The 24125-nt window shown below is 43.1% G+C and overlaps 1 protein-coding gene across 1 annotated transcript in view; it reads right to left on the reverse strand.

The window, feature by feature from the left end:
* Positions 1-24125, reverse strand: part of LAMB4 (laminin, beta 4) — a gene marked incomplete at its 5' end in the record, with an annotated part of 48058 nt that overhangs the window by 16180 nt on the left and 7753 nt on the right. Inside the window, 19 exons of the mRNA XM_010132407.1 lie at positions 176-400; positions 1956-2113; positions 3635-3866; positions 4086-4229; positions 6149-6326; positions 7307-7427; positions 8116-8237; positions 9420-9605; positions 11435-11585; positions 12030-12109; positions 12579-12688; positions 13265-13444; positions 14452-14640; positions 15650-15770; positions 16573-16787; positions 17319-17382; positions 17981-18169; positions 18797-18870; positions 21479-21614. Coding sequence (XP_010130709.1) covers positions 176-400; positions 1956-2113; positions 3635-3866; positions 4086-4229; positions 6149-6326; positions 7307-7427; positions 8116-8237; positions 9420-9605; positions 11435-11585; positions 12030-12109; positions 12579-12688; positions 13265-13444; positions 14452-14640; positions 15650-15770; positions 16573-16787; positions 17319-17382; positions 17981-18169; positions 18797-18870; positions 21479-21614 — 2875 coding nt within the window. The remainder of the gene's footprint in view (positions 1-175; positions 401-1955; positions 2114-3634; positions 3867-4085; positions 4230-6148; positions 6327-7306; positions 7428-8115; positions 8238-9419; positions 9606-11434; positions 11586-12029; positions 12110-12578; positions 12689-13264; positions 13445-14451; positions 14641-15649; positions 15771-16572; positions 16788-17318; positions 17383-17980; positions 18170-18796; positions 18871-21478; positions 21615-24125) is intronic.

Here is a 24125-nt window from a genome sequence, read left to right on the forward strand (position 1 = left end):
ATATTAACAGCTATTTGTATCACTGGATAGAAATATATTTGGTATGCTCGTATTTTTCTCCCTTGATCTGCTTTACTTTTACCATCCCTGCAAGGCTTAATCTCTCCCTATCACCTCATTTCTTCGGAACTTTTCTTGGTAGTAATACACAGTTGCAGTGCTGTTGCTTACTTACTTTGACAGTTTTGATCAGGGGCTGAGCCAAAATACCCTGGTTTGCAGAACTGGCAGTTTACTCCATGGGTGTTGTGTAAACACTTGGTGCATTCCCCGGTGACCCGGTTACAGGACTCTGGGTCTGTCACATCAATGTTGTTATTGCAGGGACACGGCACACAGTCAAGCCTAGGGCTACCTGAGTTTTTGTAGAACCCACTAGGACACTCGTCACACCGATTGCCTGTCGGAGACAAAGGTAAGAATACTTGCTGGCTGATGGGAATTCAAGTGACCAATGTAATTTCCAGTAATACTGTTAAAAGATTGAGACTGTCTGTTCAAATGCACCTTTCCAATGGAAAATATCCACCTGTTTGAGACTTGCCCTTTAATCCTATGATCGGTTTACATTACATCTCCCACACTGAAATGTGATGGAAATGCACTCTCCTCATCCCAGGTTGATTTTACCAAGGAAGTAATTTCAGTAGCAGTAAATAGGCACCCCCTCACACAGCACCTCCTAACATCTTTTTCCAGCAAAGTCCCTTCACTGGCAGTAGTCCAGCTTGTTCATATTTGCAGGATTTTCCCTGGGGCCTTCACCCCAACAGCAGCATGGGAGGGTTCCTGGAGAAACCCAGAGCCCAGCAGACCTGCCCTCCTTTCCATAACCCAGTGGAGGATCTCCAGGAGGTCAGATGAGCTCTGGGATGGTCTGTCCTTGCTTGCTGGCATTGGAACTTCTTTTTCACACCATCCCAATGCTTGCCCTGATTGCGGTGCTACTTCTCTGCATCTTAGAAACCGTTCTGTGCAGGCTGGTGCACAGACCTTATCCATTGTCTAATCCTCAGCCAAGGACTCTGCTCCTACACTGATCCTTAGGATCAGAGACTTTCACAATCTCTGAGGAAGTGAGCCTGGTGCCACAGAGGTGATCAAGAGTCTTGCTGGGAAGGAGCAGGAGTAAGAAAGTCCAGAGCTGAGTATTGCAGTGGTTTGTGGGGATAGAAGTCCCCTAGGTGAGTACCAACAAGGATCACTTTGGCCCTACAGCACATACTAAAGCAAAACTGTTCTTAACTTATAAAGGAACCTGGCCTGAGTAAAGATGACAACATTGGTTTAATTTTTGTCAGCGTTTCCCATTAGGGTTTGTGTCCATCACTGGAGATCTTTCTAATGCCCAGGGGAAGGGAATTATCTTCAGTTTTCCCTGCGGAAGTTCAAGCTACGCCAATGGGATCTTAAGCAGCAAGGCATCACTTTGCTGTGAAAATATCTGCATCTGAGATAGCTGCAAATGGAAACCTCAGTTCTAAAGTGACCATTTGAATTGTGAAACAGTCACTTTTGGGCATAATGTCAAAGCAAGATTCCTCTATATGAAGAAAGATTTTCTCTGATTATGAAATCTTATCAGCTCTTTTTGATGTCTTGTTCTTTCCTGTTTGGGCTTCCAACGCTTGTTTTTCAGAGGTAATGAGTAACTGCAGTTCTCCCCACCTCTCCCTACCAGGTTAATGCAGTGCCCCTGGAAAGAGGGAGGTTTCCAGAGAGTGCCATCAGATTAATTAATGGCTTCTCTGTATCAACATAGGTGAATCCCTTTGTCAAACACTAAGGGCACAATTCCCACTCTTCTCAGTCAGGACTTCCCCACCTAATTTCAGTAAATTTCAATGTTATCTATTTTATTACCATTAACTCACTTGTCATTTCTGAACAGAGGATGGGTGGAGGATGGTAATTTTTCTCTCTTACATTGATTTTAATAGAATTAAATACAGTACCTGAATATCCCTCGAGACAATTGCAGACTAGTTGTGCAGACTGGGAGTCCTCGTAACAGGAATGTGCAAAATACCTATTGCTTGTAGGTGCCCCTGGGCATAGGCATGGGCGGCAGGGTTCTCCATTCAGAGGGTTTCCATAATAGCCATCCATGCACCTGTCAAAGCAGTCAACACAAAGCAGAAAAAACTGTAAATGTTCCTTTCAGTTCCTGCAGGTGAATCAATTTATATGCATATATAATTAATTAAGCATCCCAGGTCTAATACTATCTCCATTAATTGGTACAGATACATCAAGCTTCAAAGGTGTTCTAAAATGGAAAATCAGAGCTGCATTCCCAAACTCTGGAGTGGAAAGAAGAAAAAAGTTTGCTTTTCAAGGAATATTTCTGAAGACTTTCACCTGCTCTGGACCAATTTTAACCTAAATGGTAATATATACATACGACACATCATACATGTTCTGCTTAGCTAAAATCTGCCATGAAAAATTCTGTATATTCACCCATCACCACATATATTCATCTATTTCCATACATATACAAAGAGTGGTTGGCATGACATTAGCAAGTCCTGACACGGGAAAAAAAGCAATGATTCATTCAGAGCACTCAGAGAACACTGCATATTTTAAATGCACCATATGTATTGAAATCAGCCGTGCTCCATCTGACATGTTCTGCAAAGCTGGAGTGACGGCTGTTTTGAGGCAGTGGTGGCTGTGCTGTTTCCTAGACAGAGAGGGCCACCCCTGTCACCCTGCCCGCCACTTCCGCCTCCACATCCTGGCACCCTGTGGCCCTGCAGCTGTGGCAACACAGCAGCTTCTGAAGCATTCTCAGTCTTTGATCTGCTTTACTATGGCATATGGGAACACAATTCTCTATATGTACACAAGCCAGGCTAAAAGTCTTGTCTATTTGATTATCCTTGCCTTGGGGTCTGGAGCTCCTGCAGAGGCACAGGGCAACAAGTATTTCAGTCTCCCATTTTTAATCTATTTGCCACCTACAAGCACAAAAGCCAAACGCTGTGTTGTCCAAAAGCACTGCAAGAAAAGGTCAATAGGTTTCATGGGGAAATCCTCTTAGAAGTGAATGACAAGGTACAATCCAGCCAAACTAAACTAATCAGCTAAAAATTTAATTCTGACGTCCATGTTGAACTCTGACACCGCTGCCACTATATAGAATAAAAACAAGAAGCTCTGTTTTGAACAGAGCTGGAATACATGGGAAAAGTCATTTGCTGGTCATATGGAAATGATATGAACCCGCAAACAGGGCATATTTATTTAAGATCCTCAGAGATAACTGCAGGTATTAAAATGAGTTTTTAGCACAAGGTTAGCCTCTTGGCAATTTAAAAGCTGGCAGGAGCTAGTGTATCTATCTCATATGCAGTGCTTTGCACAAAGCTCTAACCAAGTCTCAAGTGCCTTTGTTCAGGGAGCCCAGTGCAGTGTGTGCGCTGTGCCTGCGTTCCTCCCACAGGCATTACATGAACAGATACCCGCCATTCAGCAGCTAGGCCCAGTTTAATCCTGGGTTTAGGTATGTGTTTCCAGTTAAGGTCCCTGATGCATTCATGGGGATGTAGGCAGGACCTCAGCTACACATGCCTTTCAGAAAGCACCAGTCTTTGGGTGAGCTTTTCAGTACTGCCTATCAATTTACCTTTCACAGTGGCTTCCAGATGTAAACCCACGGCAGTTCAGGCACACTCCGGTCACTGGGTCACAAAGCTCTGTGTGGCCATTACACAGACAAGGACGGCAGTGTGGAAACCCAAAATACCCAGCCAGACAGCGGCTGCAGCGCTGACCATCAACATCCCGGCGACAGGAGCACTGTCCCGTCACCTGGTCGCACAGCGTGCTCAACGAGCCTTGTGGGTGGCAGTCGCATGCTGGAAAACACCGAAAGCAAAGCTGTGTTCTGAACTTATTCTCACCAAACCTACTCCATGCTGACACTGCAGTGCGAGCAGTGGGGATGGAAAGTTCATTATTTGTGGAAAGATTTTTTAATATTGTCTCATGCATAATCATGGATTCAAAGCTCTAAAAAGTTGGGGTATACATGAAGAGCCAGATCCTGGTACTGGTGCGAGCTGCCAAGTACTCACGATAGCAGCCGTGGAAGCCAAAGCCGTAGCTGCCCGCAGAGCAGGTGTCACAGCAACGTCCCACGACGTTGGCCTTGCACTGACACTGGCCCCCCAGTTTACTGCAGCTGGCATTCAGAGACCCTTGGGGATTGCACTTACAGGCTGCAAAGGGGAAAGAAATCAAAGAACAGGCTTGGTTATAAAGCTGTGTGAATGCTTTTGTAAACTTGCATGTTTTATCCTTAAAAACAGGAAGGAAAGAGCTTGATTATTCTCACTGGTGGTTCACCAACCACTTATGACCATGGCTTGGATTATTTGACACTCTAGCATCAATGGTGATGGTGAATCAGGCACCAGCACGAGTCTTGGTGTTGGAGCTGCCACATTCAGGTCACTGCGTTCAGCACATATTTGGGATTAGACAGGAAAGGGTGTACAAAATGTAGATCCCAAATGGAGATATCCTGAAGTCTAGAAGGGTTTGATATAAATCTATGTCTAGCTGCAGCACTGGACATAACCTGCAAGCAGTACTTAGACAGCCTGCACTTGGGTGTTGTTTGCTGCTTTCTGGACACCTTGGACTAACTTCTTGAGTGCACCTGTCTGCTAACTCACAGAGGATATTTGTCCAGGATGCTCAGCTGCCAGCACTAGAAAGCCAAAGTGCCACATTTCATTGGGAGAATCACATCACTATGGGAATTTGACTAATGGGGAGTCAGCACAGCCCAAACTTAAATGAGCGGTGTCTGTGGCTGGGTAGCCATAACTAAATCACATGATATATGAGTGAGGCATTGGTTGTTCTAAAAATAGCCCAAACCGAGCAGATGCTAGCAGGCCTTTGAAGGTAAGGCTCTCCAAAAGGAGCTGGCCACCAAAGTTGTCCAGAAAGGCCCCTGCTGGTACTGGAAGTGCAGAGAAGATCCATTTCTCTGGCACCAACATCAGCGAAGTCTCTTGAGCCACTGAGTCCCAGCTGTCCTTTCCACAGTGGCTCCAGGAGACTGCCTGGGGCTTCAAACCCCACTTCTCGCTGTCCTTTTGCTGGGATGCCACTGAGGTGAATCTCCTCCAGCACATCAGCTTGTTTGCCATCGTGCCTGGAGTCCTACCAGGGCATCCAGCTGGCCTGCAGCATCCAGTGAGAGGGGTTAATAACTCAAAATCACAGAATCACAGAATCATATGGTTGGAAGAGACTTTTAAGATCAACTGTACACCCTGAACTTAGGGTCCCTAAATCAAGTCCCTCAGCGTCACATCTACAGGTCTTTTAAACACTTCCAGAGATGGGGATTCCACTACTGCCCTGGGCAGCCTGTTCCAATGCTTCACAACCCTCTCTGTAAAGAAATTCTTCCTAATATCCAACCTAAACCTCCTCTGGCGCAACCTTCATCTTTTCCTCTAATCCTGTCATTTGTCACATAGGAGAAGACTCTGACCCCCACCTCACTACAACCTCCTTTCACAGAGTTGTAGAGAGCAATAAGGCCTCCCCTCAGCCTCCTCTTGTCCAGGCTAAACAACCCCAGTTCCCTCAGCTGCAGCTCATAAGACTTGTGCTCTAGACCCTTCACCAGCTTCGTTGCCCTCCTCTGGACGTGCTTCAGCACCTCAATGTCCTTCTTGAAGTGAGAGGCCTAAAACTGGACACAGTATTCAAGGTGTGGTCTCGCCAATGCCAAGTACAGGGGGATAATCACTTCCCTCCTCCTGCTGGCCACACGATTTCTGACATTTTACAGCAGCCATTTTACAGGCCATCTGGTGAAGCTGCATCTGATTGAAGTGCTTTTCAGAAAACATACAAGCACTGCCGTGGTCTCTGTCACACTGCTCCATGAAGCTCATTAGGTGTGATGGACTCTGAAAGCCATGCCACCAAAAAGTGTTTGCAGTGCACTCAGGGTTCAATGGGACATATACTGCATGTCCATACATACCACATGCTGACTGACTTCATTTACGTGCACCACCATGGGCTGAGAGCTCTCCAGTCAACATATTCTACAAACTCAGGGCAAAACCAGTACTGTCCAAAACAGTTGCCTGTTCAGGTTGTTCCTTACCAATGGCACCATTGTGAATCCGGGCTGACATGCTCACTATGAGCCGTGCACATGCTTCGGGCAGGACATGAGGTCCAACTTCTGATGCAATTTCAATACAGTGATACTTTTGGTACTCATTTAAATCCTTTTCACTGCATAAGTTCTCCACGGAGCCGATTCTGGGAATAAGTCCAAGCTTTGGCGTTAAAAGGGAAAGGAAAATATTTTTGCTTACATGTACTGAAAACCAGAATTTCCCACATTCTCTTACTGTACTCTGCATTGCAAGGACAGAGGCCTGGAGCACTGTGTTTCCAAATCTGCCATTGTGCTGCTCAGTCATTTAAATTTGCATTTATTCTGAAGGTCTAAACATTCCCTGAGTTCTTCAAATAAAAGAGACTATGTATTAAAAAATCTGATTATAACAAGATCTCAGTATAGGCTCAGAACTGTTTTTGCTTCTAAGAGATGCTGTGCTGATGACTCCAAAAGCAGCATCTGGCCAAATTTTTTACTTCTATTAACAAAACAGAGAAAAATCAGTTGAAGATTCAATGTCCAAGTAAGGTCAGTACTTGTCAGGTCCAATTCTACAGAAGTAATTAGAGGAATGGACTTTAAAATATTTTTCTCAAGAGAATGACCCAAAACTAACACCCAATTCCTGACTGGGTGGAAATTTGGGAAATGTCTGGGCCTGATTCGCGGGAAAGTACAGAACTGATTTTATTTTTCCAATGTCATCTTTAAATAAATCCATGATTTTTTAATTAGATTCAGACAAATTATAGAGAATTAAAAAAAAACATAAATGATGGAGAACTGCATTAACTTATATCCCTAAATACAGCATCTTGTCAATATATGTGGACTGTACTCATAATAAATGACCAACAGATAGAGGAGCATACACTGACTATTAACATAGGTAACAAACATGACCTGATGAGCTATAATGTATTGCTCAATGAAAATGAAAACAGATACAATTCAGCCTTTCCATACAAAATCATGCAAACACAGTGCAGAAGGTAAGCAGAAGCACATTTTGCTGGATTTCTATTAAAACACACTATAAAAGATTTTAAGGTATTTTGGGTAAGTCTGTGTAGAAAAAAAAAAATCACACTGGTATAAATACAGCCTCAAGGAAGTTGTGACAGAACTACTCACTGAGTCAATCAAGATGAATGGTTTCACCTTTGGGTCAGAGGCAGAGGGCTGAGAAAAATACACATCCACAGAATATTCTGTTCCCAGCTCCAGGCAGACTGGAGTTTGCAGAAGTGCAATCCTGTTTAGCAGAAATAAAGCACAGTTACAGGCAGGAGTCAGGACAAGGCAGGTTTATGGTATGCTGTGAGCTCTTCCTCCCTTCTGTGCCTGCATCCTAGTACCTGCAGTCCCAAGCAAGCCCTGCTGCTGCAGGAAGCACACCCAGCCCCGCTGCCTGCAGGCTTTGGAAAGCTGCATGACTTCTGCCTGGATGATTCACCAAACACGATTTAAACTTGGTGAGATTAAACTGAAAATGACAGGGTTTACTACTTCAAGCAAAGGAGTTTGCAGCTCACTGTTTGTGTTTGTCTTTTCCTGTCCCTGTTTGATCAAGACTTTGGTCACATCCTCTTGGCTCCCCTCTATTCTTTACATAGGCCCAAGCTGAAAAGCTGGTTTGAAAATAGGCTAGGATGGTGACTTTAACTCAATATTTGCTTTCTATATTGAAATAGCTGCAGCTGGATCTTTGCCAAAGCAACAACTAACCCCAGCAGGATCTCAGGCTGCTCTTCTGGATTAGATTGGACAAACTTTTGCCAGGCTGAGGACTGCAGCATCAGACGCTTCCTTAGAGCCTACGTGGTATTGTGGTGTGACAGCAACAGGAAAGGCCATACATGTGTTTCTAATAGTCCCAAAAAGCTTCCGTAGAAGATTTGTACACAGAAAATCTACAGGCAAAAGGACAGGAATAGCCATACCTCTTTGTAGCTGGGAGAGGCAACACATGTGGCTCCTGTGGAAGGCCCTTATTTTTGCAGTGTTGACTTGACAAAATACCAGTGGGCTGGATGGCAACACTTGCAAACCAGTCTTCCAAGGACTATAAACAAAGGGCAAAAATTACGGTCATTTTTCATATCTGAAAAACCCACTTCTCTGCCAGGGTTAACAAAAGCCATCTGAATGATTGCACATTGCAGTGACAAAACAGATTTTCTCTTTGTTCTTTAGAGCACTAAAAAAATAATGTCATTTGTGAAAAATGCCTTGTATTTGCAATGGCTAATTGAAGACCAGAGACGGAAATGGGACCTCAGCTGATGCAAATGGAAACAGCTCTGTTAAAGTCATTGAAATTGTTTCCTTTCTTAGCACAGAATTGTCCCAGAGATATCCTACATTATCTGCCTCCTCTCACATCTAAAAAGGAATAACAAACATGAAAGACTTTGCAACAACTTTAAAATTCAACTGTTTAATCCTTAGAAGGAAAAAGATACATCAAACCAGCCCACTGCAAAATTGTTCTCATGTTTTAAGACACTGGGAGTTTTGTTTGCCTCAGAATGACAGTAAAACAACACAATACAATAGACAGAAGGAGGATCTTGAGTGGTGGGATTGTCCCAAGGAGCCGCAAAGAGAAAGGGTAAGGCATATACAAATACTGGTACGAACAAAACACTTGCCTGTGTTTTTGAAGACATGGGTGCAGACTTGAATTTAACCAGATTTGGGTTAACAGATTTCCCGAGACATGTCTTCATTGTTGAGAAATTTTGTCCAGGCAAAAAATAAGATTTTGGCTATTTTGCTGCAATTTTCTCACATCCCAGAGCCCAGCTGGAGCAAGTGGGAATTGGGATGTCTGCAAAAGTCCTGGATAAATACCTGCTCTGATCACTCCTGCCTGTGTGCATTTTCCTGCACAGAAAATCCCAGCTAGAAATACAGGATGTCCATCTAAAAGGAGCTGCATTTTGCATGTGTCTGATTTGTGAACCACAGCCCAGCCCAAGCAAAGGTATCAAAAGTGGAACTCCAGAAAATGAAATCCTGGCTGATACTTAGAAAACACTTGTAGCACTGATTTTTCAGATTTGTATGGAAAGAGTTAAAGGATCAGTGGAAGGCATATTACTTGACTGATAAGGATGAAAAGGCAAACAATTCTAATTTTAAATATAAAGAGTGGAACAAGTAAGTTGCTGCATCCTATTACTGACAAAATAGATCCTGCATCTATCACAACATTACAAGACACACAAGACATCGTAAGTACCTCAGGCTCATAACGAATCGTGATATCAAAGTCCATAGAAAAGGGAATGTTGTTGATGGCAAACCTCAGCCCAGCTCCGCTGGGAACGCGAGCAAAGCCAGGTCCTGTCCATGTGACAGACCGACTGGCACTGGGCTGCCTAAAAACCACCGCCACAGCCGAGTCCTGTCCAAACTGCATGACACCCTGCAAAGACATACTGACATTTTCAACAACACACAGAGTCAAATTATGAAAAAACAAACTCATAAAAAAATAAAGGAAATACTTCTGCCAGATTGTTTACTTATTTTGGCCATCAGTCAACCTCATTTTCTGAAAAAGCTTGAGATCAACAATCTAAGGACTCTCCCAAATGCAGTATGTTTAGGGTCATATATAAAGAAAAGATTCCTACAGCTTTGCAACCACAGCAATGAGAGGGACTAAATAATCCGTGCCGCTCTACATATTTGGCACCTCCAAGCATTCACTTTGTAAACCTTAAACAGATTAAGCTTGACTTCATACATAGCTGGACTTTTCATTACAAGTTGCATAAATAAATATTGATACTTATGGTGACAAAGTTGACAGCATTTAAATGCAGTAGGTACCATATTATTGTCTTGGTAAACTTGCTGGGAAAAGGTAAATGTTGGAAATGTTTTGGAAGCAAAACAAAACCCCAAAATTTTTACCTTTCATCGGGTCTCTTCTGTTCTAAACGTTTCATTGAACTGAGTCTACAAGGCATTGGACATAGCAGAGCAAACCTGTCAGTGTGAATTATAAAACGTCCAGTCCAACGGTGTACAAAGAAAATTTATTTCAATTGTGTCAGGATTGTAATGTCTAGAACTGTGAATCTCACAGGCTCAGACATTTTCTTGTTCTCTGTTGCAAAATAAAATTTTAGTATCTGTTGTAGTCTTAAGTAACTAACTATTCAAGAACCAAATTACCTGTTCCAGTCCAGATTTTCTTACACCTCGTTTCTTGCTCCTGTTTAACACAATCTTTCCATTTTCAATAGTGAACTCATAGCCTTGCTTCTGGAAGTAGACGTCACACCTTGGAAGAGTGCTTGGTTTAACCTATGAAGTAATGGGAGAGGGGCAGCACTGTCTCAACAGTTCCAAAGGGTAGGTAAACAGTTAAATGAAAATCCACATTCTTAAATCAAGCTCTATTCTCTGCTGGGTGAACCTCTAAACTACGGCCCAGAAATTGCTGGAAACCCTTTCGCCTCCCTTAAAATTAACTTGCAGTTCCTCTCATAAGCTCTGTCCCAGACATCTGTTTTCCATTTAATTATTGGACTGTAGGATGGTTACTGGTTGAGATTATAGCTAAATATTTGTGGATGTGACCTGCAAATAAACATTTTTTTATTATTCCTTCTCTATAGCTTCTGGACAACACATTGGAGAAGAAACGTTAGTAAAAACATAGGCAGCGGAAGGGATGCATTCCAGACTCGTACTCTGCATAGGGAACAACTACGCCCATGTGAGAGGGAAAAAAATAAATAAAAATTACGTATTCTAAAAATATTATAGATGGATGCCAAATTCTTGAGGAAATCAGGCTACAATCAGTGCCATTATATAAGGCAGCAGAAACTAGTCCAATGGAGCAGAGAGGAATTTGATTCTTCCCCTGTTGGAGATTCCCAGAAATATCACAGTTCATGATAGCTGTTGGCAACTCAGTCACTTTCCTCTAATCTAAATACTTAAATTAATTTCTCTATTCATGCTAGAGCAGCCCTCACTTGAAAAGCAGCAAGGACAGCTTTGCAAGTCACACCATGCTGTAGCAACTGTTCCTTGGTAACAGTCATTTATGGGATAGGCATGTCCATAAAGAACAAGGATTAACTGAGGATGGTCAAGGGACTTGCTTTGTATCTCCCTGCTGAAGAGTTGCTCCTGCTGCTTCCTGAGCAAGAGGTCCTCTCCTCAGCCTCAGCTCCTGTGCCACCACCGCATGGACCCTCTCTCAGTACGACACCTGAAAAGCCAACTACGTACCAAGGGTGCAGATCCAGAAAGGGGCTTTGCATGCTCAGCTTCATAAATGTAATAATCCAGGGGTAAAAAGAAGTACCCTGGGGCTGGCTCGTTACACTGACGACTCACGATGTTGGGAAGACACTGGCACTGACCATCCTTCGGTGAGCACCTAGTGTAAGAGTTGAGGAAGTCATCAGAGGGCAGCAAGGCTGGGTCCTCACAGCACAGCAGCTCAGCTCCACTCTTGTTTCAGCTTTTCTTTGAATCCTGCTCAACAGACTTCTGGAAGAGCCTAACTGAAACCAATCCTTCTTCTAAAATTACATATTTTGAATAGGAGCCGGCACATCAGAAAAAATTAAGATACTTCTAGCTTTTAAGTATACGTAGGAAGCTAAGCTAAAAATGTCACCTTTAACTTACTTCTAATTTTTCTTGATATTAGGACCTCTGGTTCCCTCAAGCCATGAAGTTCACATTTTATATTAAACAAATTTTGGCTTTAGCTGATTTAAAGTTGGCTTTGAATGAGACTCTATTAACCTAATCAGAAAATCTAGCCTGAGTTTATAAAAATTAAAACCAAAAAAGAACTTGAAGAACATTAACTTACAAGTTATTCTGGGATCCACCAATATCACAGTCACATGGAGAACACCCATACAAGCTGTTGCCGAGACCCCAGTATCCTTCCTGGGACAATATAGTGAAAGATTTTTTTATTGCAAATATTCAAGTATGTAAAGCACAACAGAACTTATACCCCTGGATTAACAATGCTTCAGAGTACTACTGTGCTGCTGCCTGTGCTTGGCCACGGGAGATCTCTTAAGCTACATGGGTGCTCAGCCACTGCAAGAAGAGCCAGATATATTTACCCATTTGTGCAAGCAAGTTGCTCTGTAAACAGCAAAGATGGCCTGAGGATATGATTTTACACTTCCTTTCGTTCCTGGGAGTGCTCCTCCTAGTCCAACTTGATTGCACAAATGTTGGCAAGCAGTAAAAAAGAAACAGATGTGTCAATGCGAAAAGGGAGCATACAGCTGTGAAAGTATTTTGATTTTTGGCTGTTTACTTTTCTGGCAATGAAAAGGTGGGAGATGGGAAAGGAGAATTCTAAAACCACACACAGAAGTAGTACCAAAAACTGAGTACGTACGATGCATTTTTCACAGCGTCGCCCCTTGGCAAACTGCTGGCAGAGGCACTCTCCCGTGGCAGGATCACAGCTGGAGAAGGGCAGACTGCCAGAGGGGTCACAGTGGCAGGCTGCAGGGAGACAAATGTGCAGTTACCTCTGCAGGCCTCAGTGACGAGAGTAGGACTGGTGTTTTCTTTAGATGTGGCATCAGCATGACAGTCTCTATCCTCGGGATGGATGCTCTGCAGATGGACATGCCCTGGCACCCTGCAGACCTCAGAGTGGTCTGGAAGCTCTCATGGTAAGGCAGCAGCTCCTGCCATCAAAATGTTGCACTGTGCAGTGTAGAGTCCAACTATCCTAACAAACCATCTGAGGCTTTTCATTCATCCCTACACTGACTTGGATGCCAAAATAATTTTCATGTGTTTTAACTCCCTTTTCAATTAAATTCCTATTTAACAACAATTCTATTATCAACAGCTGATTCTACTATAGTATACTATGTATTCTGCAAGTGATTTTGCATCTTTTCAGTCTCAGATGCTGCATCAGGAACAGTAAATTACATTGACATTAAATTATAGTAGGCAACTGGGTATTTTATGAAGCAGACACTGCATTAGAGTGTGCATCTGTGCATTCAGTGACTCCAACTCTTAAAAATGCCTTGGAAAGAAGAATAAAAGAGGTGGTTTACATACGCTGGCAGCCCAGAGGGTCACTGCCGCTCAGCCCGTAGTAGTTTGCCCTGCACTTGTCACAGCGGACACCCTCCACATTCTCCTTGCAAAGGCACCGGCCCGCCACCATTCCCAGAGCAGGATCTGTGTGGCTCTCACACATGCCGTCATGCAACGTACCTTCTGGGTCACAGTTGCAGGCTATAGACACAGTCAAGGAGACATAAAAAAGCACATTTAGGTATGAGCATAAAAATGCAATTACAGAGCTACTGTAGGCACAAATTCAGGATTCTTGTAAAGATTAGAGACGTTCATCCATGCTCACTGTGTTGGATGCTTTACAGTTAATGCTCAGCCACTGTTAAGAAACATGAAAATGTTTCCAAGATCTGTTTTTTCTCTGGAGGAGAGAGTCTTGACTTTGGTAGAAACATACCCTTTGGTTTGGGTAGAAATAGGCATCGCTCATCCACTCTCTACCCTCTCCAGAGTACCTGGGGTGTAGTGGGCCCCATATTTTTGGGGCTCTCATGAAAGCATGGGTTGCAGGGGTACCACACACGAGCCACTTCCCCAGAGCTGGTCTGTGTTGGCCGTGGCTGCATTATTTACTGGAAGCAATGGATTCAGCATGGGACACTGCTTTCTCATGGCAAAGCTGACATCTACCACACCACTCTCCTGGGTAATCACCCCTTGGCTCCTTAAGAACTTTTTACACCAATCAATTACTACAATTAAATTACACTTGGAGCATTTTTCCCATCCTATGATAATACTGAATTTAGCTCGTCTTTCAGAAGAAGGACTTTTATGCCTGAAAGACTGGTTTTCTGGCATATGACAGGTATCTAGCAGAAGTTATTACTACTCCCACCATTTCATACCTCTTCTGTAATCCCTGAGTACGATAGAAGCAACAGCAGTACTGCTATTCATATTTCATTACGTTGTTCAAGAAAGATGATGGCCCTGCTGGATTTCTAAGATCAGTTTAACAATGAGTTGGACTCTTTTTACAAAGCTGGTTCAAGGATGCTATCATGCAGCTACTTTATAAGACGGTTTGGATGTTACAGGTTTGGTAACATTTTTACAACCATAGGAACACTTAAGCATGGGGATGTCATAGGGTTCAGAGCAAAGAGAAGCAGAACTGGCCAGTTTTGAGTCATTCTTACAGAAGCTAAAATATGGAAGCTTACGGAGGCATGCCTGAGGGTCTGAGATGACTTTGAGTGGATCCTGATAGAAGAAATGTTTGCACTCGTCACAGTGTTGCCCCATGGTGTTGTCCTGACAATCCTCACAAACACCACCGCTGACCCCGCCACTGGCCTGGTACACAGCCATGTCAAAGTGGCACCTGCCAGAGTGGCCGTTGCAGTTACACCCTGAAATCAAAACAAACAGTGGGGTATTTCACACCACGACTCCTATTATTGTGGCCTTGCCACCAATGTTGTCTACCGTTAACACTGGGTTACTTGTTCCTTGTATGATTTCAGTGCCCCAGCAAGATATAACTTCCCAGGCCTTGTGCTTTACAGGTGGGTGAAAACACTGGAAACTTATGACAGGACTGGGACTCACACTTGGAAAAGTACCCATGCAGGTGAGTGCCTGATACAAGGTGGGGAGCACTGCTCCACTGAAGAAAGATCTAGCTGAATATTTGTTACAGATCCTTGTCCTGCGTTCAGCTAGGATAGGGTTAATTTCCATGGCCAGGATAGCTGGACTGAACCAGCCAATGGGATATTTGATACCTTCCTGACATCATGCCAGTACATATAAGGGGGGGGATGGCTGGAGAAGGCGTGCTGTTTCAGCTTGGCTTGGGGTAATGGTGATCATAAACAGAGCATTGCTTATCTTTTGCGGTTGTGTGGTGCTTAGTTGCCAGCTAGGTTCATCATGCCAGTACATATAAGGGGGGGGATGGCTGGAGAAGGCGTGCTGTTTCAGCTTGGCTTGGGGTAATGGTGATCATAAACAGAGCATTGCTTATCTTTTGCGGTTGTGTGGTGCTTAGTTGCCAGCTAGGTTCAAAACACAACATATATCCTACATAACTCATTATTTGGAAATAAATAATTTAGCCTTGTCTAAATTATTCTTTCATTCGCAAGAAAGACCCTAGGCAATGATCTTTTTTGCATTAGTTGCTTTTTTCTTTCTTTATTGGTTTCTTTTCTCTTCATGAAAAATAAGAATATGAAACAGCTCTCCTTCTTATAGGGCAACATAGCACCAATGGATACAGGAATCCATCTATTTTTCTAGATGAGGCAAGGAAAAGTGTCCCTCCCAGAAAACCAGCCATCCCATTATCCATGAGGCTGGCAATGGCCTACACCCACCCCCCAGCTATTAAAAAAGAAAATAATATGTTTGAGTTACGTTTGCAAGCATTATCTTGTGTCCCTTCAGCTGGCCTCCAGGGAGCATCATTGTAGAAATCTTTACATCTTTCGCAAGACAAACCTTCTGTGTTATGGTGGCAGATACATCTGCCGTGGACCTGCAACGTGAGAAGCGAGAGGAGGTAAGATGACGGCAGAGGAGAGGACAGGAAATATCTGCCCGAGGTATACCAGCAGTATCAGGAAAATTCGAAGCTCTTTGGCTCCCCCAGCTGACATAATTCTCAGTTATTTGAGAAAAAGGTCTGGAGAACACCTACAAACTTAAACCAAATAGTTTTACAGCCGCTGAGCAATACTCAGAAAAAAACCCACTTCTAGAGATATCAGAGGAGACTTCAACCTTTTAAATTATCTCTTTCTCTCCCTACATGCCTCTGTATTGACATACATACTTTCCAGGAGAAAAAATCTCTTGTTCCCAGAGGGAAAGAATTTGCAATCAGGTTCCTTTTTAACAATCCATTTTTCATGGTTTAGCATTGAATTATCAGCTATTCTTTGTGCCAATGCTTCCTCTCCTGCTTCAGAGCCCTTGAACCCAGCTGGAGTGTGGAATGCACCCAGTGAGTGGCTGATCAAGTCTCCACACACCACAGGCTACTTACTGCATTACATTTGCACCATTACAACTCTGGTATTTTGCTGCTATTATCAACATGTCTTGCCCCAGTTACTTTTGAAACGCTATAACAGTGCCAACAAAGAGACAGCTTCTGAGCAATCCACCCCAGGGTTTTAAAGGAAGAAGCTGTATTGAAACATCTTACAAACTGGAGTTGCAAATGTTCGATTCAAACATTGTTAGAGATCTTCCTTCCTCTCCTTCCCTCCATCTCTTCCTTCCCCCAAAATACCAGGTAGGGACTGTCCTTATTGGAGACAGTGTTAATAACGCACCATTCCAGACTGATGGAAAACATCTCCCCGCCAATTCTGCATGGGATTACACTGGCTGGCGTGGCCATTGCAAAAGCAGCTGCCTCGTACAACCATCTCATAGACAGCATAGTAGTACTTCTCGAGGGGATCACCGTGTCTTCTTCCAAGCAGAGCATCTCCAAGGGTGTGGAGTTTAGTAAAATTGATCCTTAGGTTTGTCAACGTAATGAGCTCTGGAAGGAAAGAAGAGAAATCAAGAGCCCGAGTTCACTCAAAAATAAACAGCATGAAATCTTCAGCTTGGATCAGTCATCCAAGAATTCCTCCAGACTGAAGAAATAGTGAAAATTATCTTATATGGGTTGAGATCAGTAACCCATACAGTGCTGGGGCATGGACCCACTCCTAGCACTGAATATGCATTAGCACCCTCCCTGGTATGGCTCTGGCCTCTATTTTCCCAGCCACAGCCTTTGTGGGTTCTTGTACACCTCTCAAACCGTTCCCAAAAAGCAGTGGATTGGACCACCTGATCCCAGAAGGAACGACAGTTTAGCTGCATGGGTGAGCTCTGCAGAGTTGTGCTCAGGACTGGAGAACAACACTGGCTCGTTTTACTTATTGATACAGGTATCTCCTTAAGATCTTCAGGGACCTAATTTTCAACACTGTTGACTTACACCAGATGAGCTGTTGATCCTTTCAGTGTATAAAACAAGCAACACCAACAGAGTATCTCTGGAGAAAACCCGTTCAGTCCATACCTTGTATATATGGCACATATGGATTTTCTATTTCAAAGCTGGGATCCAAAGCTTTTAAAACAACCTGCAAAACAAATTAATACAGCTCTCTCTATATATCACTGAAGCTATTCCTTTTGGATATAAAGACTGCCACCTGAGACCCATCAGTTACTAATGACACTTGACTAATTGTCTGAAAGAACAAGGCCTTGGCCCTGATTTAGCAAGTGCTCTCACCCTTTCAACCTGGCCTTGGCTGAGCAAGTCAAAAAGACCTTTTGGTGGGTTGATGTGTCAGGAGGAAGGGAAAAGGAATGCCCTAGAGTGATATAGAGATGGGATAAGCACCCACCAAAGAGATCAAAGCACAGGCCCCTACCTTTAGTGTAGAGGCTGATAGAGTGTCAAGATCTCTTACAAAGGGGAATTCCATATGAATTTGGAAACCAGGAAAGAGCACTAGAAGGTTTTATAGAATTTGTTTTATTAATTTATTTGGGTGTGAAACTGAGGGTAAAATACAGTGTTCGGCTTTTCCTCTTACTTCAGTAAAGTCAGTAACACTTCACGTCTCAGAACCAGCATACGTGGATCTGATGGATACAGATGAGAGACCCTTAGCTTCAGAAAAATAGCCACATATGATCTGAAACCATACAAACACAGACACTTGGCAATACCTCGCCTTCAGTGGAGGGCTCGATGTCTGAATATTTTGAGTCACAAATGACGTCTCCCACACTTTTTGCTGGCCCAGAAGAGATGTTGGGAAAAGAAGCTGCACAGTCCTGTGCAAAATATCTAAACACTTTCCAGGTCTGACCAAAATCAGTGGAGCGCTCAACCAGCATTGCTGCAGGCCGAAATGTCTGCAAGAAACATTATTACAAGAATTTCTTAACTGGGCTTTGATAAGATATCTCGGGGGTTGTTGTATTGACCTTCCTGCTTGAGGGATAACAACAGCTGCCAATTAAAATTCTGTGTTTGGGAGCCTGTACGCTCACTACTGGGGTACATGTATTCTCTGAAAAAGCTGGATTCTTCATTTGAACTACCCTCTAGCAAAATCTTCCATATAGATACGAGAGTACTTTCTAAGTAAGGGAATTTACCTACACAATGTAGGAATTTTGTAGAAAAAAAATTTGTAACCATCTGGATCATAACGGACATGCATGAGAAGGCTGAATTAAATTTGAAAGAGCAACTAACTGCAGTTCAGAGATGTCCTAAATTTTTAGGGCTTAATTTTGCCTTTTTTTTTTAGCTTTAATTCTCAGACTTACAGAAAATAGGACCAGAAGGCACATGAATAGGAAGGTATTCAGTGTATCCTCCTCCCCTAAGGCAGGATCAACTATAACTTAACCATACTTGACAGGTGTTTATCTAACCTGTTCTTACAAACTTCTAAAGATGGGGCTTTCACTGCCTCTCTAAGCAATTTATTCCTGTGGTTAAGTAATTAGTGTATACATTATATAAAGGTGTACCTTAAAGGTCAGGATAAGATGGCTGAACTGGAATAAAGTTTCTAGGTCCAATCTAATGCTGACATGGTCAATGCCTGAAAAGAGAACGAAAATTAAGTGAAGAGCACAATGTGCACATTGGATGGGTTGCTGTGACAGCTTTGCCATGGGGAATTTAAAGATGCCTTTTGCAGCACAACAGTGAGGCTCCTAAGGGCATCCCTTCTGCACAAACCCTGCGTGCAGCTGCATCGCTCGCTCAGGGGCAATGCAATGCGCTGCTTTGCCAGCACTGGCATTGGCAATGCTCCATGTCACTGAGACTGCAGGAGGTGGTTAAAGCTCCTGTTCAGATCATTTGGACAGTATGGGATAGTGATGATGAGGTTTTGGGTTTACATCTTCCTGTATTCACATTTAAGATTTTTTTTTTAAATCCATCCAAATAGCTTCCTTAATTTCTAAGAAAAAGAAGACTCAATAAAACTACATGTTTTTCTTCACGCTAAACAGATCTGTTAAACCCTTCTATACTGGCAGACCTGAAATTTGTCACGAGCAGAGCTATCGCACCAGGCATCTTCCAAAATTGCAGCAAGTATGGAAAAAAACCCCCACAATTCACACATTCTCTGCAGAACAGGACCTCAGCTGACATCCCCATTGTTCATGTCTGCATGCAGTATCCCAGTGTTCCTGCTAACCAGGCTGTGCATGAGACCTCATCCCAGAAGAAAGATGAGGTGAGCAAGTAAAGATCATCTCACAGCTGGCCCACACCTTTATTGGCAGTGGTGTCCAAAACTGGTGACACTTCCTTGCTAAACTCTGTGAAAAAGCAAGGCTTATGAATTTTTAGTTGGATATGCAAAATAAGGATAAGATTACTATCTTTAATTTTCTGTGCTTTAATTTCCAACCAGTCAAATATTTTTTACATATTTACTGTATATCAAATAAGTTAGAGTAAATGCAATTCCTCCTAGCATGCCTTCGCAGAGAAGCTATAAGGATAATATCTTCACCAATGACATAGACAGTGGGGTTAAGAGCACCCTCATCAAGTTTGCAGATAACACCAGGCTGAATGGTGTGATTGACACACCTGAGGGATGGTTTGCCATCCAGGGGGACCTAGACAAACTTTAGAAGTGGGCCCGTGTGAACTTCATGAGGTTCAACTAGGCCAAGGGCAAGGTCCTGCACCTGGGTTGGAGCAATCCCCAATATCAATACAGGTTAGGGAATGAAGAGATTTAGAGTAGCCCTGAAGAGAAGGACTTGGGGGTACTGGTGGATGAAAAGCTGGACAATGTGTGCTTGCAGCCCAGAAGACCAGCCATATCTTTGGCTGCATCAAAATAAGCATGGCCAGCAGGTCAAGGGAGGTGATTATCCCCCTCTACTCTGCTCTGGTGAGGAGGACTGCATTCACCTGGAGGACTGCATTCAGCAACGGAGTCCTCTGAACAGGAAAGACATGGACTGGTTGGAGTGGGTCCAGATAAGGCCACAAAAATGATCAGAGCGATAGAACAACTCTCCTGTGAGGACAGGCTGCGTGGACAGTGGTGTCTGGCACCCAAAAACCCCAGCCATATCTTTGGCTGCATCAAAATAAGCATGGCCAGCAGGTCAAGGGAGGTGATTATCCCCCTCTACTCTGCTCTGGTGAGGAGGACTGCATTCACCTGGAGGACTGCATTCAGCAACGGAGTCCTCTGAACAGGAAAGACATGGACTGGTTGGAGTGGGTCCAGATAAGGCCACAAAAATGATCAGAGCGATAGAACAACTCTCCTGTGAGGACAGGCTGAGAGAGTTGGGGTTGTTCAGCCTGGAGAAAAAAAGGCTTTGGGGAGACCTTATTGCAGGCTTCCAGTACTTAAAGGGGGCTTATAAGAAAGAAAGGAACAGACCTTTCACCAGGGTCTGTTGCAACAGGACAGGGGTGATGGTCTTAAACTAAAAGATTTAGACTAGATAGAGGAAGAAATTTTTTTTACAGTGAGGGTGGTGAAACATCCGCACAGGTTGCCCAGAGAAATTGTAGATGCCCCATCCCTGGAAACATTGAAGGTCAGGTTGGAGGGGGTTCTCAGCAATCTCTTCTAGTTGAAGATGTTCCTGCTCATTACAATGGTGGTTGGACTAGGTGACCTTTAAAGATCCATTCTATTCCAAGCTATTCTATAAATCTATGATATCAGTAAAGAACTACTACAGCAAAAGCTTTTGACAAAATTAACATGTGGCAGTAAGGGTAGCCAGGATTTATTTAATTATTTCCTAAATTATTAGTGCTTTACACTGCAAGCACTATTTTTTTTTTAAATGGATATGTGTGTTTTACACACTCTGTCATTACGCATCTGTAGGCAAATGTACCTTTTGTCACAAATCACATTTCCCTGTAAGGTAGACACCCTGTGAAAAATACATGGCCACTGTGTGTAACACTGCACTACCACAGTCCTCTGGCCAGCTCTTGGAGATACTGTGCTTAAAATCCGTCTGTAGAAAAACAGAATTTCTGAAATCCTATATTGCTTCACCCAAATAGGTTTAAATCATTTGGTACTACTGAATCAAAGAACAGATGCAAGTTTTTTTAATCTCTTCATGAAGGCAATGTGGTGAATATCAATTACATAAATAAATCTCACAGACATTTTGCAGTAATGGTTTCTCAAATAAACTTACCATTTTCTGACTGCCACCACTTCTTTTTCCTATCAGGCTCAAAAGTTGTGATAACATTTTCAATCATGTGACTGTTGTGCTGCATATAGGGATTATATGGGTATCTGGAATCACAGAGAAAGCATTTCTGTTCAGCCTAGAAAACAAAATGAGCAGAATAAAAGATTAATTTAGTCTCTTGAAGGATCCAGTGGATGTACATGTATTTATGCATTGCAAGACTGGAACCTGTCATGTTGCTTTGGTTGCCTGTGCTTTTAATCACTCAGGCTTTCATATATAAAGGACAAGCCCAAGAAAATCATCATATGCACAAAGTATGCATATGGTAAACGTTGGCCTTGGTTTGCCCCAGGCACGCTATAAAAAAATACACTTCAGTTGTGGAGAGGGGACTCAGTAAAAGCAAAGAAATGTATTTGCCAACGTGTTTCTGGGTTTAGCTGCCAGGGGGTTTGTTTTGCAAGAGTTTCTCAGGAGAAACTTTTTTAAAAAGTTGAACTTTTATGCCTGTCTCATAAAGAACATAGAAAGTTTTAGACAGAGATGTCAGCAAGGAGGCGGAGGGGATGCAAGGGAGGACTTTCAAGACCTAAAGAAGCCTTGAGAAGGAATATTCACTAAATAATTTACACATTTTTTTATTCCTTTCTCTTTTGCACATTTTCTAGCAGCTCAGAGATCCAGCCAGGAGCAGCAGACAGATGCTGTTGTGCAAATGAAACGTGAGGCCGGATCCAGGTACACTGTAAGAAGGGTTGGGCTGACACCACTCTGACCGACTGTCAGTGCCTTTGTAGGTATAGGGAAACCGGAAAAGTTTAAAATTCATGCAAAGAAGGAAAATCAGGATGTCAATAGGATGAAAGGGTCACGCATGAAAATATAACAAGCAGAAGACAAAGGTGGCAATGATTAGCCAATATCTCAAAGGTGAATGAAAGGCTTTTGTCTGCAAAAGGGCTTTGAAATTGAGAGCAAGGAGCTCCTATTTAAGGTGATAAGACTTGAGTGAGAGCCGTAAGGAGAGGTGACAAGGTTAACATGTTGAGCTGGGAGAAGACCAGTGCTGAGCCATGTGGACAAGCCTAAGCAGCTTGTGATCACAGCTGGCAGGGCCAAGGGGAAGTGTAGGGCAGTGGCTGTGCTGGGGGATGCCGATGGTGGGCAGGGCTGGCTGTGTTACGCAGACGGACTCTATGAGATTTGGACAGAGCCCGAGTACAAGGACTCAGCGATAAGCCAAAATGGAAGGTGATGCCAAAGCCGTGTGCCTTGCTGGCAGGGATGCTTGCAAGGAAGAAGAGCACCCCAGAGGGAGCTAAAGGAGTAGTTACAGATCCAGTGCCCATGGCTGGGAGTTTGGCAGGGATGCTGCTGAAAACAGAAAGTGTAAATCAGTGGAAGGAGCTGGGCTGGAAACAACCCAGAAGAGAATGGGTGGAGAGGCACCCTGTCTGGCCCACTCAGGATCTACAGACAAGTATTAGGAACGGTTTGCACATCTTTGTATTATGAAATCACCCAGGAATAATTCACATTCAAATAAAGGAAGACATACAGATTTACAGGTATGGTACAATTCGTGTGTTTTAAACATTACGATAAATATATTCGGTCATTCTATACCACACTTGGTAAGTGTATGAACGTACAGTTTAAGAGATGGAACAGAAAACTTTCTGGTTTATATAGACACATACAATATCATACTCAGTCAACTTATGTTCAGGGTTGCTCCATAAAAGTCTTACCGTGCCCCAAAGGACAAGCATGTGCATGTCCGCATAAGGCAAGTCTGGCAGACCCCATGTGCCTCTGAAGCATGCAACTTTATACTATCCTCAATACTAAGTCCTCTTTCTTTTCTTTTCAAAACATGCGTAAGTAGTAAATCAAACCATAGGGCTAAAAACCATTTAATCCACATTTAGAAATGACAAGGCACATTAAAGACTGAAAATGATTTGCAGTGCTTCTTTTCAAGCACAAAGCAGTTGAACTCTTTTTATCTTTTTTTTTCCTTCAATTTGAATTTTCAATAAGACATCCCAACCAAGTCCCAGCTCTTGGCAGCTTCCTATTTTTGACTAACACACACTTTCACAAGTAAAATTTGCTCTCATCTTGATGCTTGGCACAGGTCATCAGGAGGGGAACTGGGGGAGGAAGAACTTTGCTTTGCAAGATGCAAGATGCAAAGCTTCCTTCTTGGCCTGCCTCCAGCAAAGCCTTCAAACTGTGCTGGTGAGAAAAAGAATTTAGTTGATTGGGACTCTGACATACTATAGGTGGTGAAACACACATTTAAGGCAAGCTGATGCCAAAAGCATAAGCCTCTATCTCTTGAGCACTGCAGAGCAGCAGGATTTGTAGTTCTAACCCTCCTCAGTCATAGGGGTCAAGATACATTGAAGCAGCCCTAAATCACGGGGATTATTGTGGAACAGCTGTTCCTTCTCATTAGTCTGTATTTACATAATTCAAAGGCTAAGTACAGGCAAGTGAAAATATTAAATTTTTATTGCTCTTTGGTCTCCTCTTAAAAAGCAAAAATAAAAGGCAACTGTCCACCTAAGGGCCAGAAAGAAAATGTCTCTGAGATGGTTCTTTGTGCCCATCTACCAAGCAGGGCCAAGACTCAGGC

This window comes from Buceros rhinoceros, unplaced genomic scaffold (genome assembly GCF_000710305.1).
Source record: "Buceros rhinoceros silvestris isolate BGI_N320 unplaced genomic scaffold, ASM71030v1 scaffold10113, whole genome shotgun sequence".
Classification (NCBI taxonomy): domain Eukaryota; kingdom Metazoa; phylum Chordata; class Aves; order Bucerotiformes; family Bucerotidae; genus Buceros; species Buceros rhinoceros.